Genomic DNA, 18,864 nt, shown 5'->3' with positions numbered 1-18,864 from the left:
AGCCACCAACCACAACAGCAGCTCCAACTACAACCACAGCTGCTCCAACAAAAACAGCATCATCAACCACAACAGTTGCTCCATCCACAACAACAGTAGCTCCGACGACAACCACAGCAGCTCCAACCACAACCACAGCTGCTGCAACCACAACAATTCTTTCAACCACAACAGTCTCTCCAACCACAACTACACTAGCTCCAACCACACCAACCACAAGTACAGTTGCTCCTACCACAACAACTGTTGCTCAAACCACAACCACAGCTGCTCCAAGCACAACAGCATCTCCAACCACAAGCACAACCGGTCCGACCACAACAAGAGAGGCACCAACCACAACTACAGTAGCTCCAACCACAACTACACTAGCTCCAACCACAACAACAGAGACACCAACCACAACTACAGTTGCTCCAACCACAACAACAGTTGCTCCAACCACAACAGCAGTAGCTCCAACAACAACCACAGCTTCTCCAACCACAACAACATTTGCTCCAACCACAACAACTGCAGCTCCAACGACAACAACATCAACTCCAACCACAACCACAGCTGCTCCAACAACAACAGCATCTCCATCCACAACCACAGTTGCTCCAACCACAACTACAACTGCTCCAACCACAACAACAGAGACACCAACCACAACAACAGTTGCTCCAACCACAACAACTGTTGCTCCAATCACAACTACAACTGCTCCAACCACAACAACAGAGACACCAACCACAACAACAGTTGCTCCAACCACAACCGCAGTTGCTCCAACCACAACTACAGCAGCTCCAACCACAACTACAGTAGCTGCAACCACAACCACAGTTACTCCAACCACAACAACAGAGGCACCAACCACAACGACAGCAGCTCCAACCACAATAACGGAAGCTCCAACCACAACTACACTGGCTCCAACCACAACAACAGAGACACCAACCACAACTACACTAGCTCCAACCACAACAACAGAGACACCAACCACAACAACATTTGCTCCAACCACAACAACTGTAGCTCCAACGACAACAACAGCAACTCCAACCACAACCACTGTTACTCCAACCACAACAACAAAGGCACCATCCACAACAACAGCAGCTCCTACCACAACTACACTAGCTCCAACCACAACAACAGAGACACCAACCACAACCACAGCTGCTCCAACCACAACATCAGTTCCTTCAACCACAACAGCTGCACCAACCACAACAACAGAGACACCAACCACAACCACAGCTGCTCCAACCACAACATCAGTTCCTTCAACCACAACAGCTGCACCAACCACAACCAAAGCAGCTCCAACCACAACCACAGCAGCTCCAACCACAACCACAGCTGCTCCAAACACAACAACAGCAGCTTTATCCATAACCCCAGCTGCTGAAACCACAACACCTTCTCCAACCACAACAACTGAAGCTCCAACCACAACTACATCTGCTCCGACCACAACAACTGTAGCTCCCACCACAACCACAGCTGTTCCAACAACAACAGCATCTCCAAGCAAAACCACAGTTGCTCCTACCACAACAGCTCCGACCACAACAACAGAGGCACCAACCACAACCACAGTTACTCCAACCACAACAACAGTTACTCCAACCACAACCACAGCTGTTCCAACAACAACAGCATCTCCAACCACAACAACAGAGGCACCAACCACAACTACAGTAGCTGCAACCACAACATCAGACACTCCAACAACAGCTGCCCCAATCACCACCATAACTGCTACATCCACATCCACATCCGTTGCGCCAACAATAACAAGCTCTACTCCAAGCATCCCAATTACAGCTCGCTCAACCATAACTACAAATCTGCAAACCACAGCAGCTCCACCCACAACTACGATTGCCCAATCCACTAGAATTAATGCAACAGCCACTACCAAAACCTCTCCAGCTACATCCATATCAACTACATCCACATCCTCAATTTTTCCTTCAACAATATCACCTTCATCAGTAATAACAGCTGCTACAGTTACAAGTCAAACTTCTGTTACAGAGACCACAGTGTCTCCTAACACATTCACAGCTGCCCCAAATATAGCCACAAATGCCCCGATCAGAACCACAAGTGGTTCAACCAACACTTCTTCTGCTCCAGCAGCAACTACACCTGCTCTAATTACTTCCACAGTTCTTCCTTTAACAGCCACACCTTCCCTGACCGCAACAATTCCATCAAACACGACAGTTTCATCTCCCACCACAGCTCCTTCGACACTATCAGCTAAGCCAACCTTAATGTCATCTACTCAAAACCAAACCACAGCTTATCAAACAATTCCGGCTACTAATGCAACTACTACAAATGGACCTCCTGCTCCAGTTTTTTATGTTGGAGTGGTTGTTTACGAACCATTTGATGAAGATCTCAAAGATATTAACACCCAAAAATTTAAGGATCTCGCAAAGAGGATTGTTGCAGTAGTAAGTGCCATAGTAAAATATATCATTATGGTCATATTGTCAGACATTCAATTGAAATATTAAAATATTCAGTTATACAATATTCTTATCATTGTACTTAATCTTTTGTCCTACAGTATGACATGCTCTACAGAAAAGCTTTTGGAGCCCTCTTCGTCCGTAGTTATGTCATTTCATTTAGGTAAGCTTATTTTTTTTTTTTAATAAACAAAATGAATATATGTTTTCCTAAACTTGTTTATATTTTGTGTTTATATTGCAGAGTTTCTGTAACATCCCGAATTCGAATGAATGTCACAGAAGTTGAGGTTGGGGTGGAGTTTAACCAAACCACGCCACTTGCGGAACTCCCAAGGAACGAAGAAGTACAAAAAACGTTATCAGATGCTATAGATTCGTCCTATAACAACACTATCATGGATGTCCCATTTTCACCTGGTTCTGTCCAAATAATACGTAAGTAAATCGTGGTCTAACACTACACAGAAACAGAGCAATGTAAATTTTTATTTAAGCAACATTGTCTTTTTTCTTTTCTTTTTCTGGCAGGCACACCTTTGCCAACCACACCGCCCACTACAAATTCTACAGATACCATCATCTCTCCAAACTCAACTGCAACTACTGCAGTTAATCCAACAACCAACACCACAACTCCATCTACTGCAGTTAATCCAACAACCAACACCACAACTCCATCTACTGCAGTTAATCCAACAACCAACACCACAACTCCATCTACTGCAGTTAAACCAACAACCAAAACAACTCCAACTGTGGAGGCAACAGTCACAAGGAAAGTGACTTTTAGGTCTCTGGGCGAGACCTTCACCACTGATTTGCTGAACCCATCATCTGCCGCATTTAAAAATCGAGCTGCACTTTTAAAGTCAAATGTAAGTCTTATTTCAGCTTATAGTAAAATATTTGTAAAAGAGCTTTAATAAACAACACTTTCAAGTTGATATTTGCTGTGAGACAGAACCATAAAGCTGTCTAAATTATTTTGTATTCAGAAAATGAAAATTGAATAAAAGAAACTATGTTCTATACCACAGGAGGGCAAGGGTTGTTAGAAAAAAAATCTACACCTTGGCCTGTATGGTGTAGATTTATTCCCTGATTTAAAATTAGAATATACTTTCCGGATCCTGAAAGGGAAGTTGTTTATTTGTTAACAAGCTACTCCCATCTAAAGTGTCAAATACTAGTAAATATAAATATAACCATACGTGATATAAAAATTAAAAATACATGCATAAGTGTGAAATTATGAATAATTTAAAAGAAGAAAAATAAACAAAAACAAATATGTATGCTTGTATGGATATATCTGAATCTATAAATAAGTCCAGGGTAAATATAATCTTTGTTATATAGTCTGATGGCACTTTTAAATTATCAAATTATGATTCAAATTGTTTAGTTATATAATTAACCTTTAACCAGCTTCTGTAGAACCTTGTCAGTTAATTATTTATTTAAATCAGGTGGGTTTAAGAAACACACTTTGTAACATGCAGGACAAAAATTGGTTAAAACAATGTTTCTTCACTTAATGAATTCACATTTTCCTTTAGCAAAATTTAGTAATATCTAATATCACTGAAATACAACACATACACAAAAGGTTTATCATGATTTTTTTTTGCCTAAACTAACATAGGAAAAATGTATATTTGATGTAATTTTAGGATTTGGATGAGTGAGATATAAAAAAAATTACAACTTTAATTTACAGAACAATATTTTCTTTGTCTTCCTGCAGCTTGAACCTCTCTTCCAGCGAACGTTTTCTACTTTACGTGACTTCACTGTAACTTCATTCAGGTATAATTTGCAGACAATTTTAAACATTGTTAAATATAAATTTGGACAAATTAACTGATATTTTTGTTTCATTTTTAGCAACGGATCAATTATCAACAACATGAACCTTAAATTTTCAGCAGCGTTTGTACCTAGCAACATTCAAATTGCAGAGGTTTTGATGAAAGCAGCTTTGAACGTCACAGACTTCAACATCGAAACTGCTTCTATTCTTGTGGATGACATACGTAAGCTAAATTACATTCAAATAAAAATAAGTTACCATTGCAATGATACAAAATCTGGTATATAACAGAGGAGGTGTTTTTTCAAATAAGGTCATGTGTCTTCTTTTTCTCACTTGCAGAGGTATCAAGTGGAGTAAGCCACAACATCAGCCTCATCACTGCACTCAGCTTGGTCCTGTTGTCATGGCTTCTTTCAAACCAGCAATAACGTCTCTGCTGGTTTCCAGAGGAAGATGTGCTGGAAAATGTCAATTCTTACTGGTGTGAAGAAGGACATTCTAAAAATTTACTCATGACACTTTAAAACTTTAAAAGCATTTATTGAAACTTGATACTGTATTACAGTGAATATGTTTATTTGAATTGTCAGGCTCTTTAAGTTTGTTCATATCAGTTCTTTCTTATTTATTTATGTAAATTTAATTATTATGGTAAAGTAATATAATTTATAATCTGTGAAAGGTAACATGAAGGTAATTAAGGATTATTTAGGTCAGAGACTGTTTATGTAATCCTTAAGATTTCTCTCTCAATCAATATTGTAAGACTGTCTGATCAATGTCCTGTATGATTGTCTAGTTTTTCTTTTTCTTTTACTTGTATTTATCACAAAAATATTCTGTATTCAGTATTCTGAAAGTATTTTGCTTATTTTTTCCTGTGTAGATATCAATATAATAAAGATAAATTATAAGATACAGTGTTGGTCCTAGACTAAATTTATCAGAGTGTCCAAGGTGGGGCGATCATTTTTTTTATGGGGGCACATAGTAAAAAGTGAAAAATCTTCATTTTATACATTATGTGAAGCTCCAGATTGCAGAGCGCTTGGGGTTGAAATTCAGCCTGGGGACTTGAAGAAGTCTTTAATCTGTTTCTAAAACATAATCAGCATTTAACATATATGTATTTAATGACACAGTTAAAAGTAACAAAAGTTTATTAAACAATCAGATTATAAAAATTAAAGCAAATTTAATGGAACAAAAAAAAAACAACCTCCAAGGCTATACAGAACTATTACATTATGAAGAGAAATTATTCATATTTAAACTTAAAACAGAACAGGACAACTACGTGTAGCCTCTATATTGAGATTTTTTTTAATTATATTTTATTTTGAACACAGGTTTTCTCCTGAAATGTTCCCTCTTACATTAAAGGAATCTGTGCCTTTTATTGGTCAGCCAGTAGGGACTGATTTTATTAATTAGCGTTACATGTGTAATTATTAATGCTGTGTGTGCCCTGAACACAAACACATGTAGGTAATGATGGCTGACCTGCTGTAGTCCTGTTGCTTAGTCATCACTGACCTCCTCCACACAGGGTCCACTCTAACCCTAAAATGTGTTAATATGCTGCATTTCCATGTGTCCTGCAGGCACGTTTTGGATTGGTCTCCCTACATATTTTCAGCCCCACCCACCTCTTTCTCCTTTCTTTTTGAATGTCACAGTGCAGTTTTAGGTGAGCAAGATCACACCCCTGCAAAAATGCATATTCACCTGGTGCCTGAGTTTTTTGGGGGCAGTTCCGCCTGTGTCTGGTTTCTCTGTCACGAAACTTGCAGAGGCTGAAGGCCAGCCTGAGAAAGCACTCTTCCTTACACCCATTGAGGGATGATGATGTTCCACATTCAGCTGAAGTTTTCTGACATGTGTGTTCTTATTTTCCCAGCAGAAACTGATTAAGAGTTAGCATTGGATGTAGCGCAATTGGAAGGTTGAACAAATTACAAGGGGAAGAAAAGTGAAAAATGGGTTTCACTAGGATGGGAGTCAATGCTAACTAAACTGAGTGGAAACCTTCTAATTCTCAATACTGAGCCACATCTTTGGACTTTGTCATATTGACATTTGGCCTGCTTCACAAATAACAGACCAGAGGATTGTAAAACATTCAAATAGAGGCTTTTTTTACACGTAACTGCTTTGAATAATGGGTGTGGGCAGAAATATTTATTTTTGTCAAGACAAACTTAGTTGGACGTCATGAAAGCTTCAAAGCAATAGGCATAATCATTTCTGGGAATAGTTGAAAGAGGAATGCTACCCATCTGAGCCTGGGAATCAGACTATTTAAAAATATTACATAAGTAAGGTACCACAAAATTCCTGAAAAAAACTTTTAAAACTTTAATTTATGCTACGTAAGGTTACAATACCATGTGACGGACATCACAATAGAAATAATTCATCCTGAATTTCACATTTGAGTAAGTACTTTTGTCTACTTTTCTAACCTCAACATTTGTGTGTTTATGTATTTTTAGATTTGACGTTGTGCAAATATTTGCAAAGACTTTAGGATGTACCAGTACTGCATTGTATATTATATTGAATATTCTTGTAAAAAATGCTGCTATAGCAAAGAACGCTAATCATTTCTAAAACACAACTTATCTAAGCTACTACATTTTCAACCCAGGCAAATCATATCAAATTGAAGAGGCCCAGTTATGGTGACACTAGCGTGACTACAGTGAAGCTTGTTCTGGGGACGTCACTCTACTACCCTAACACTTAACGCTAACTAAAATATTAACATGGAAGATTTTTTGTCATTCAAAAGAGGCTTTTCATTATTACCTGCTGATTACTGTTTAAACAGTTATGTACATCTCTTCCAGTGTTTATGATCTGCCAATGCTTTTTTGGAGTAAATCTTGGTTTAACACAAAGTGTCCTAAGAATGTAATCACCTTGCTCTCTGATAATACAGTTTTTTCTTCTCCAACAGCAAAGGAATATTTAAAAAGATCTTAACGTGAACTTTTATCTGGATTAAATCATGAAAAAATGTCTTGGATAAAGAGATAAGTCAGTTTCACTGTTGATCACCATAAAGTACATGCATTTGTCTAACAGTCATAAGGCTGTTCTTCTGACTGCTCTCTAACAAAAGGTTAAAGAGGGACAGGTAGAGAAAGTGTCCATTCTAGCTGTCATGTACTGTTTATGCAAATGTGTCACATAGTTACAAGGATCGGTTTCACACAACATCAACAGCTGAAGCTCTTTAGGTAGCTGACTGTTTTCTGTAGGAATGAATTGCTCTGTTTTCACTATACAGAATAAAAAAACTATAAAAATGTTACTTCTTCCTGTAACATTTTCATAACATACAAACATTAAATAAAAAAAACAATTAATTTATTTATTGCTTTACTTTTAAAGTTGAGTTAAAATAGTTTTAGGGTTATGATTAGCATAAGTATATTGTAAAATAAGATATGAGGAGTTTAACATTCATAACAACAGAAAATATATAGATTTGTCACTACAAAGTCCTTATAAGTAACAGACTAATAAATATGTTACTGCATATACGTTGTCAAATAATTAAAATTAAATCTTAACTGATACCAGTAGAAGATTTTTTTGAACATTCAGTAATTAAAGTACAATGTAAATGTGTGTGCATAATTTCAGCAGATAAAAGTCTGTATTTGATTTTGCAGATTCAACTGGAATCATAATGGAGTTTCGAGTCATATTAAGTCTTCCATTTCTTACAGGTAATGCATGAGATGTTTAAAGTGGTGCTTTGAAATGTCTTAATTTAAAGAAAGACCAACAGAAACAAATACTTATTACAAAGACTTTGAATTGATTAGTTGGATGGTGATTCATTTCATTCAATTTAAAAATACTTCATTAATTCTAAAGGAGATTTAATGTTGTTATAAGTCATCTTACCCAAGTTAAGTTATTGTTGATGTTGAGGGTTATGGACAGAAAAGCTCTTCTGTAGTGATCTGAGTTTCAGCAAATTGGAAGAAGCCTCTGAATAAAAAAACTGTTGTTCTCTGACAGGCAAAAAGTCTATAGTCACTGATGACAGATTAGTGATATTTCTTTAGTACCAGAACAAAACCAGATGTCTTGGAAATAGAAAGATTTAACAAAGGATGACGTTTTCAGGCAGCACAGAAAAAAATTATAAGTTTGGATTGATAAAACCAGCAACAATGGTGTACTGAGAAAATATATGATTTAAATCAGTGGAGGGTGTTTAAAGTAATCTATATGAAATGAATATTAACTTTTTCCACCATTTAGTGAAGGAAAAATGATCATTTTTCTGCTGTAAAATCTTTTACAAGAAATGTATATTTGACTGTCACTACAACAAGTTTCATTGTATTACAGCTGCTGTTGCTGCTGCTGCACTTGGAATTGCGAATGCTACATCTTCTCTTGAATCTACCGGTCCAACAACACCCACAGTTCCTCCAACATCCACATCTGTTCCTTCAACAACAACATACACAATTGCTCCCACTCCCACTTCAGCTGCTTCAAAAACTACAGCTGTTCCTCTAACAATTACTACTGTTCCTCCTGCCATAACCTCAATTTCATCTGCAACAACCACAGTTGTACCTCTAACAGTAACAACAGCTGCACAAACAACTACAGCTGTTCCTTCAACAACAACAGCTGCACCAACCACAACCACAGCAGCTCCAACCACAACAGCTTCTCCAACCACAACAACAGAGACACCATCCACAACCACAGCTTCTCCGACCACAACAGTTGCTACAACCACAACAGGTTCTCCAAACCCAACCACAATAGCTACGACCACAACAACAGTAGCTCCGACGACAAGAACAACAACTTCAACCACAACCACAGCAGCTCCGGCCACAACAACAGTTGCTCCAACCACAACAATAGCTCCGACGACAAGAACAGCAACTCCAACCACATCCACAGCTTCTCCAACCACAACAACAATTCCTTCAACCACAACAGCTTCTCCAACCACAACAACAGTAGCTCCAACCACAACAGTAGTTCCGACGACAACAACAGCAACTCCAACCACAACTACCGCTGCTCCGACCACAACAACAGAGGAACCAACCACAACAACAGTTGCTCCATCCACAACAACAGTAGCTCCGACAACAACAACAGCAACTCCAACCACATCCACAGCTTCTCCAACCACAACAACAATTCCTTCAACCACAACAGCTTCTCCAACCACAACAACAGTAGCTCCAACCACAACAGTAGTTCCGACGACAACAACAGCAACTCCAACCACAACTACATCTGCTCTGTCCACAACAATAGTTGCTCCAACCACAACAACAGAGGCAGAAACCACAACTTCAGCAACTAAAACCACAACCACAGCCACTCCAACCACAACTGCTCCAACCACAACAGCAGAGACACCAACCACAACCACAGCTTCTCCGACCACAACATTTGCTACAACCACAACAGGTTCTCCAAACCCAACCACAATAGCTACGACCACAACAACAGTTGCTCCAACCACAACAACAGTTGCTCCAACCACATCAACAATTCCTTCAATCACAACAGCTGCACGAACCACAACCACAGCAGCTCCGGCCACAACCACAGTACCTCCGATGACAAGAACAGCAACTCCATCCACAACTACCGCTGCTCCGACCACAACAGCGGAGACACCAACCACATCCACAGCTTCTCCAACCACAACCACAGTATCTCCAACAACAACAACAGCAGCAACAACCACAACCACAGGTTCTCCATACACAACAACAGAAGTTAGAACCACAACTACAGTAGCTCCAACCACAACGGTTGTTCCGACGACAACAACAACAACTCCAACCACAACTACATCTGCTCCAACCACAACCACAACTGCTCTGACCACAACATCAGAGGCACCAACCACAACTTCAGCAACTCCAACCACAACCACAGCCGCTCCAACCACAACTGCTCCAACCACAAAAACAGAGACACGAACCACAACTACAGCTGCTCCGACCACAACAGTAGCTCTGACAGCAACAACAGCAACTCCAACCACAACCACAGCTGCTCCAACCACAACAACTATTCCTTCAACCACAACAGCTGCACCAACCACAACCAAAGCAGCACCAACCACAACCACAGTAGGTCTGACGACAACAGTAGCTCCAACCACAACAACAGAGACACCAACCACAAGTACAGCGACTCCAACCACAACCACAGCTGCTCCAACAACGACAGCATCTCCAACCACCACTACATCTGCTCCAACCACAACCACAGCTGCTCCAACAACAACCACAGCTTCTCCAACCACAACCACAGCTGCTCCAACCACAACAACTATTTCTTCAACCACAACAGCTGCACCAACCACAACCAAAGCAGCACCAACCACAACCACAGCAGCTCTGACGACAACAGTAGCTCCAACCACAACAACAGAGGCACCAACCACAACTACAGCAGCTCTAACCACAACCACAGCTGCTCCGACCACAACCACAACTGCTCCAACCACAACAACAGAGGCACCAACCACAACTACAGTAGCTGCAACCACAACCACAGTTACTCCAACCACAACAACAGAGGCACCAACCACAACGACAGCAGCTCCAACCACAACAACAGAAGCTCCAACCATGACTACACTAGCTCCAACCACAACAACAGAGACACCAACCACAACGACATCAGCTCCAAAAACAACAACAGAGGCACCAACCACAAGTACAGTAGCTGCAACCACAACCACAGTTACTCCAACCACGACAGAGGCACCAACCACAACGACAGCTGCTCCAACCACAACAACTGTAGCTCCAACTACAACCACAGCTGCTCCAACAACAACAGCATCTTCAACCACAACAACAGAGGCACCAACCACAACCACAGTTACTCCAACCACAACAACAGAGGCACCAACCACAACGACAGCAGCTCCAACCACAACAACACAGACAACAACCACAACCTCTACCAATGCTCAAACAACTACAACTGTTCCTACAACAGCCACAGTACCCCCCGCAACTACAACAGTGACTAGAACTTCATCTGCTCCTCCAACAACAACCACCACTAATCCTCCAGCAACATCTAGATTTGTTACTCCAACAGTGACCACAAGTCCTCCAACAATTACAACTGTTAATCCTACCATATCCACCATTGCACCTACAACTACAGTTTCTTCAACAACACCCACTTCAGCTGCTTCAACAACTACAGCTGTTCCTCTTACAATTACTACTGTTCCTCTTGCCATAACCTCAATTTCATCTGCAACAACTACAGTTGTACCTCTAACAACCACAGCCAGTCCAACAACCACAGTGGTACCTCTAACAGCAACTACAGCAGCACAAACAACTACAGCTGTTCCTTCAACAACAACAATAGCTGTTCCTCCAATAATGACAACAGTTGCTCCAACTGCTCCTCCTGTCATAACTACAGTTATAACAGCCACAGTTTTTCCAACAACTATCAGCCCTGCACCAACAACCACTGTTGTAACTCAAACAACCACAGTTACCCCAACAACTAGAACTACACCTACATCAACCACAGTTGCTCCTTCAAATATCACAGTTACTTCAACTACATTTGTTCCTCAAACAGCTGCAACTAATCCACCAGTAACCACCACAATTGTACCAAGAACTACAATTCCTTCTACAGTAACCACAACCAGAACTAGAACCACAGCTGCTTCCACAAGTACCACCTCAGCTGCAACTGTTCCTCTAACAACAACCATCCTTCCTCCAGCAACTACAGCTATTCCTCCAACAACTACAGTAGTTTCTGCAACTACAGCAGTAGTTACAGAACCAACTACCACTGGTCCTGCAACAGCAACCACAATTACACCAACAACTACATCTGTTCCTCTAACAACAACTATAAATGCTCCAACAACAACAAAACCTGCTTCAACAACCCGTCTTTCACCACAAACAACTACAGTTGCTCCTACAACCACAAAAGTTACTTTAAAAGCAACCAGTGTCACTCAGTCAACTGCTGGTACAACATTAGCCACAATTTTGAAAAAAAACACAAGTACATCTTCTACTGTTGCCCAACCAACTACCACTAGGAGAGCAACCACAGATGTTCCAACCACTACTATTAATGCCAGGACAACTATGGTTGCACATACAACAGTTTCTACAAAAACAGCAACAACTGCCCTTACCACTACTGTAAATGGTTCAAGTGGAGAAATCCACAAGATGAGCTTCATCTCCTTGTTCTGCATGGTGGCTTTGTCACTGTTACTATTGAGCCAGTATGAATATTAAATTTTTCTATTTCTTAAAAGGAAGATATTAATCAAAATGGATTTTGGCACAAATAGGCCTAGAAAATATTATTGATACAACTGAACCTTCAGGAAGTATTGCTTTAGCTAATAGGCTGGAGAATAAGTCTGAAATGAAAACACCTTTCAGCAAGTGAGAAGGGGTTAAGAGTTGCAACTTTTTATGTAAATCACTCATTGTTTTATACCAGCCCAAGGAGACAGATAAAAAAATTACTTTTAACACATTTGAGTCCAAGTCCAGCCTTTTTGGATTCAGTTAGACTTTAGACATCTTTTCATTTTATTTTCACTTTATTTCTTTATTTAAAACAGGGACAATGTGCAAAAAATCACTAAGAAATTCTTTACACCAGGATTTAGTTTCAGTCTGTTGTGCCTAAGCAGGTGAACTAATATGCCAGTCTAAAATCATCACATTTAGGCATATTATAAAGGTCTAATTTAATTTCATGCGATCACTTAGAAATGTATTTGCATAATTTCCTGTGCTCATGTAAAACTCCCTTCATTCGGGAAACGGTGCTGCTGTTAAGAATAAGTAAAAAATATGTTCTGAACAGGAAATGACTTTTGACAGGTTTTTGTGTCACGAAGTGGGATTTCATTTTTGCATGCTGGGAGATGAGATTGCTCATAATTTTATTATTAAAGTTGTGGCATTTTTATTAATACGATTATGCTGGCAGTCTATGAATGTGAGGAAGTGAACTGGCACCAGTAGCAGTGTTTTGATGATGTCGCACTTTCCCACATAGACTGGGCATAGAAATGTGGAAGCAAGATTGGTCATGCTGGTCTCTTTTAAAGCTCATGATTCCCCCACAGCTGGCTGACAGCACATAAAGTGAGTTTTTAATGCCCTTCACAGATACCATAAAGTTATTGTAATGTTTTACTTTTATTTTTTAACCTTTTCATCCACACAGAATGAATTAATACATAAATAGATAAACAATATTTGATTTACTGTAAGTGGTAAGAACAGGAAATCCTCAGGAAAAATTTGCTGTGACTAATGAAATCGAACTTTATTGTTCTTGTTCTAAAAAAACATACAGCAGTAAAAATATAAAAGTTTAAGAAACAAAACAGCTGATATAAAATAGGAATGAATTGTGTCTTTTCACACTGTGAGATTTGAACAAGTCATAACAGAATGCAAAACACAACACTGAATGTAAAGTAAAATGCAAAACTGCACTGCTGTTTTGTTTTCAACTGACGTAATTTTCCTATCGCCTCTGTTTGGATTTTAACTTCCCTGTTCTGTGCTTCTGACTTGACCACAGAAATTATAAAGCAGCAAAAGCAATTTTATGCTTTTGTAATTTATATAAAATTATATAAGAATATATATACAAAACAAACTGTTATACTGTTGTTGTTGTTTTTTTTGTTCAACTTTGTTTTATAAAGTTTCTTAAGAAACATTAAATCTTAAGTGTACAAATATTGTGTAAACAAAATGAAGCATAGATATAAATACAAACTGGAAGATTTTCTTCAGCCTCACCTGCGTCATCCAATCGCTGCGTCATGAGCTTCTACCACAGCCAATCAGCATCGGAGCGCACCTCAATAAACTCCTCCATCTACGGCTCCATCTGCTCACCAGCCGGGCTTCAACCCACCTCCATCCCTTCTTCTTCACCCTTGTTCCATCATCTTCTTCAGACTTCCATCCTCTCCTTAGCCTCCTCCACCAGTGTCCGGGTCCCGGGGGGAAGACGTCTCTAATCCTCATCCTAATCTACTCATCCAAGCCTATATCATTTCACAGCGTCCATCTCTTCTACCGGACGCCATAACTTTAATCCATTCATGTTAATTGAAACTTTCTAATTGCAGCTTTTTCTTTGTGATACTTATCCAGTTTTGCTTGGTTTTCCATTTACTTGACTTAGGAAATGTTTCTGTCAGGACTCTGGGTTCTTGGGTTGAGATCCAGTTGAGCACAAATAACTAGTGAAGGTGGAGATTAACCTTTCCTTTCAAACAGGAAGAAACCTAAGGGTTAGTATGAGAGACAGAAAAATTATAAAAGAAAATATATAAAGTTAATTACAAACATTCCACGAATAGGGAGCAGAAGGAGGATATCTCAGAGTGGGGAAAATCGTTAATATATCTACAAGCAGGGGCGTGCCGTGGTGGCGTAAGGGGTTAGCGCGACCCATATTTGGAGGCCTTGAGTCCTCGACGCAGCCGTTGCAGGTTCGACTCCCGGACCCGACGACATTTGCCGCCCTCTCCTTCCCCGTTTCCTGTCAGCCAACTATCATATAAGGGACACTAGAGCCCACAAAAGACCCCCTGGAGGGGTATATAAATATATATATATATATATCTACAAGCAGCAGAAACGTACAAAAATTACAACCTAATCTACGTGAACTACAGTATAAGTGCAGTCAAAAATACACATTTTATGCCCCAAACTTCAAAGCCAAAACTGTGAGTACTATATAAGCAACGACTGGGAGAGCTATAAGGAAAACCAGAACATTGAATCTGGAGTTTCTGATCCTGAGCAAGCATCAAGTGACAGTGGGGACGACTATCTCAATTTAACAGAAGAAAACCTCCAGCAGTTTGAGTCTGACAGGACAGAAACAAGACATTATAAAACACTGGGCCACATGTCTCTGTATGGAAACTGACCAACCACATCTGATAATGCTAGAGAGTATGACCTGAAGACAATATTCAAATATTTTCAGGTGACTTGCAAGAAACTTGTTTGAATAATGGCCGTAGGGAGAAAGTTATTTTTGTCCAAGTTACATAGCGGGGTATTATATTGGTGCAACTGAGAGTCTGTCCAATGTTTCACTGGATAGAGAAGAATATGAGCAAGGAAGCCAAGTGTCTATTGATTAAGTAATTATTTCAGAATATTTGTTCATCAATGAGGTATAGATAATGGAAATACTAGTATAAAGACATTAGCATATGTCCAAACCATTTCAGCTTTCATTTTGGGTGAGTACTTTTGTTCATTTAGTACCACACTGTACGTATGTTTGCCACATTGTATATGTTTAGAACGACAATGCTTGAGCTTCGATTTTAATGTGTAGACGAGGATATGTAAATCTCCTAGTTGGAAATGCAGAAATGAACTATTTGTTGTTAATGTTTAATTGATCTTCATCATCTTCGTTTTATTTTTACTCATTTGTAGATTAAATTTAAACATGGTTTAAACACGTTTAACTAGCCATAGTTAACTCTGGACCTGTGAATTATTGCAGAATTGCACAATTCACAGTTTCAGATTGTGTATAATTAACAGACTGTTGTTAATTATATTTTTCAAGTAATCTAATCTTCTGTTTTTTTAAGCAAACATCTGCCCACTCTCACTGCGACCTTTGTTCATAGCTATGCCATGATTCTGGGGTGCTTAGACATTCATCTATATTTTTGTATTTTGATAATTTCCTTGTTAATCTGCTTCATGTTTGAGTTTATAAATCATGATAAACGTTTTCTTTTTGGCCCAAATGCCCACACTAAACTCTACGCCCCTCTGTGAGGCCTGTACTCAGTCAAACTGCACATAAGGGTACAAAAAACACAAAACTTAGAGTTGTGACAGTACGCATCTGTGTTGTTATGTTATCATGACTTGTTGAATACAAAACTTGCTTTGTATAGTCACACAACTAAAGAATAATGAAACAAAAATAATTTCACCACTTTACATTTGAATCGGCTTTTTAATTCAAAACGTCACATGCAGTGATGAATTGCGGGGGAACCGAAGTCTGGTTGGATGTGAACAGAAACAAAAAATGTAATGTCCAAATTTAGGCAAAGAAGCTAAAGCCTCTAACTAGGAGGTGCTGAAATTGTATTGTTTTACTCGATAGCCTCCTATGTTGCTCTCTCTTTCCCTAAAAATCTCAAAGACAGGTCCTGTAGTTGTGAAAATGTGAAATTATACGTCTGAATCTACATTTAGAAACTCAAAGTACCAAATAGGATTAGAACAACAGTCTCTGCCAGTCATAAAAATATATTGAGTAATCAAAACTCTAAATTCAGTCAAATGGTTTATAAAACCGCAGTAATTATTTTGATAGAGAAAATTAGAACGATTCCATATACCTTAAAGTCAAACACGTCTCTTATAATGTGAACTAAATTCTTGTGCAGCTTTAGACTAATTAGTTAGAAAGATTACTTTATAGAAGAACCTCAGTTTATAAGTGAACATTTGTTTTTTCTATATTAGAGTGGTCTATTCAAAGATGCCAATTGTACTTTTCATAAGAATGGTTACATAAACATGAGACATCAATTTATACACCAAGTAGAAGAACATATATTCAAAATCTCATCCACCATGAATGAAGTTCTGATGAATTTCCTTGTTCTTCTTTTAATTTGGAACAGACCAAGCACAAAATTCAAACTTTTGCACGCATGTTTTGCATGTCATTTGCTTATCTGACTTCAAGACAAACATGAAAATATTAAATGAAGTATTTCTGTAACAGAGAGACAAAAGCAAAAGGCCTGAACCTCAAACAGCCTTTTGTTTAAGGTATAAATAATACCTTTAGTGTGGGCTAACTTTGCAGATGGTTTAAATGTAAATGTTTTTCATGATGAAATAAAAAAAAATCAAGGATGTCTCTTGATGTACGTGAGTCTTTCTTTATGTATTTATGACTAAGATTTGTTTCAGGGTTAAATTAGCCATAGTTTTACCAAATAGACAAGTTTGCAAGTACTAGCAAAAGTTCGACATCCAACCTGTGTGCTAAGAGGAACTCATCTATTCTTAAATTAAAATAAATGGAACTAACGGTCAAGTGTTGGATTTCCAACTTCAGGAAATTAAAGTTTTGAATGTTTGATTTTTCAGACTCCTGTACTGTCACAATGGAGTTTAGATGGATCACATTAATTCTTGTCACTCTAGCAGGTAAGGTATGTCAAGTCAAAGTAAAGTCTTTAAAACCTTTGTTTCTATCTCACAGAAAACCTACAACCGTTTACATTAGTTACACATGTCTTGTTTCTAAGTGGAGTTTTAGTCAAACTAAATGGTTTCTGGATGTCTCTGTAATGTGTGACAAAAGTGAGGAGCAGGTGTTCTGGTGTTATTAGATTTTATTTTGTTCTATTTTTTCATTTTTCATAATAAGCAGGTCCAGCAAGTACAAACACAACAGCTCCAACCACAACAGCTCCAACCACAACCACATCATTTCCAACCACAACCACAACAGCTCCAACCACAACCACATCGTTTCCAACCACAACCACAACAGCTCCAACCACAACCACATCATTTCCAACCACAACCACAACAGCTCCAACCACAACAGCTGCTTCAACCACAACCACATCATTTCCAACCATAACCACAACAGCTCCAACCACAACAGCTGCTCCAACCACAACCACATCATTTCCAACCATAACCACAACAGCTCCAACCACAACAGCTGCTCCAACCACAACCACATCATTTCCAACCACAACCACAACAGCTCCAACTACAACCACATCATTTCCAACCACAACCACATCATTTCCAACCACAACCACAACAGCTCCAACCACAACAGCTGCTCCAACTACAACCACATCATTTTCAACCGCAACCACATCATTTCCAACCACAACCACATCATTTCCAACCACAACCACATCATTTCCAACCACAACAGCTCCAACCACAACCACATCATTTCCAACCACAACCACATCATTTCCAACCACAACCACAACTGCTCCAACCACAACAGCTGCTCCAACCACAACCACATCGTTTCCAACCACAACCACAACAGCTGCTCCAACTACAACCACATCATTTCCAACCACAACAGCTGCTCCAACCACAACCACATCGTTTCCAACCACAACCACAACAGTTCCAACCACAACAGCTGCTCCAACCACAACCACATCATTTACAACCACAACCACAACAGCTCCAATCACAACCATGTCATCTCCAACCACAACCACAACAGCTCCAACCACAACCACAGCACCTCCAACCACAACCACAGCTCCCAGTACAAATTCTAGCATTACTGCTATCACTGCAAACACTACAACTACACCAACCACACCTACAACTGTGGAGTCAACAATAAGAAGGCGACTGACTTTTCGGACTGAGGAGACTTTCACAACTGATTTACTGAACCTGTCTTCTACGGCATTTAGTAATCGAGCTGCACTTTTAAAGTCCAATGTAAGTG

General features: G+C 39.2%; 2 protein-coding genes and 1 long non-coding RNA gene across 4 annotated transcripts; all 3 read left to right on the top strand.

The window, feature by feature from the left end:
- Window positions 1-41: 41 nt before the first annotated feature.
- On the top strand, window positions 42-13,467 carry LOC111611065 (mucin-2-like; the record flags this gene model as incomplete). The annotated part of the gene is made up of 4 exons (XM_023346687.1): window positions 42-98; window positions 9,504-9,554; window positions 11,262-12,150; window positions 13,460-13,467. Coding segments are annotated over 4 exons (1,005 nt in total), but the record flags the coding sequence as incomplete, so codon positions are not given.
- On the top strand, window positions 1,639-5,090 carry LOC111610897 (uncharacterized protein PB18E9.04c-like). Of its 2 annotated transcripts, XM_023345965.1 has the most exons (8): window positions 1,639-2,456; window positions 2,573-2,637; window positions 2,719-2,912; window positions 3,006-3,086; window positions 3,126-3,352; window positions 4,225-4,286; window positions 4,365-4,513; window positions 4,633-5,090. In XM_023345965.1, the coding sequence occupies exons 1-8, from the start codon at window positions 2,271-2,273 to the stop codon at window positions 4,719-4,721; spliced, it is 1,053 nt and encodes a 350-aa protein (XP_023201733.1). In that variant the 5' UTR covers window positions 1,639-2,270; the 3' UTR covers window positions 4,722-5,090. The 2 variants fall into 2 exon arrangements, with proteins under 2 accessions (XP_023201733.1, XP_023201732.1); XM_023345964.1 differs by having other exon boundaries at window positions 3,006-3,352.
- A 1,651-nt stretch (window positions 13,468-15,118) lies between the features above and the next one.
- Window positions 15,119-17,840, top strand: LOC111611241. The gene is made up of 3 exons (XR_002753951.1): window positions 15,119-15,616; window positions 17,511-17,570; window positions 17,797-17,840. It is a non-coding gene; the product is annotated as an uncharacterized LOC111611241 (long non-coding RNA).
- The last annotated feature ends 1,024 nt before the right edge of the window (window positions 17,841-18,864 follow it).

Source organism: Xiphophorus maculatus, chromosome 14 (assembly GCF_002775205.1).
Source record: "Xiphophorus maculatus strain JP 163 A chromosome 14, X_maculatus-5.0-male, whole genome shotgun sequence".
Taxonomy (NCBI): domain Eukaryota; kingdom Metazoa; phylum Chordata; class Actinopteri; order Cyprinodontiformes; family Poeciliidae; genus Xiphophorus; species Xiphophorus maculatus.
Note: the sequence above shows the minus strand (reverse complement) of the source record. Positions and strands in the feature narration are given on the sequence as shown.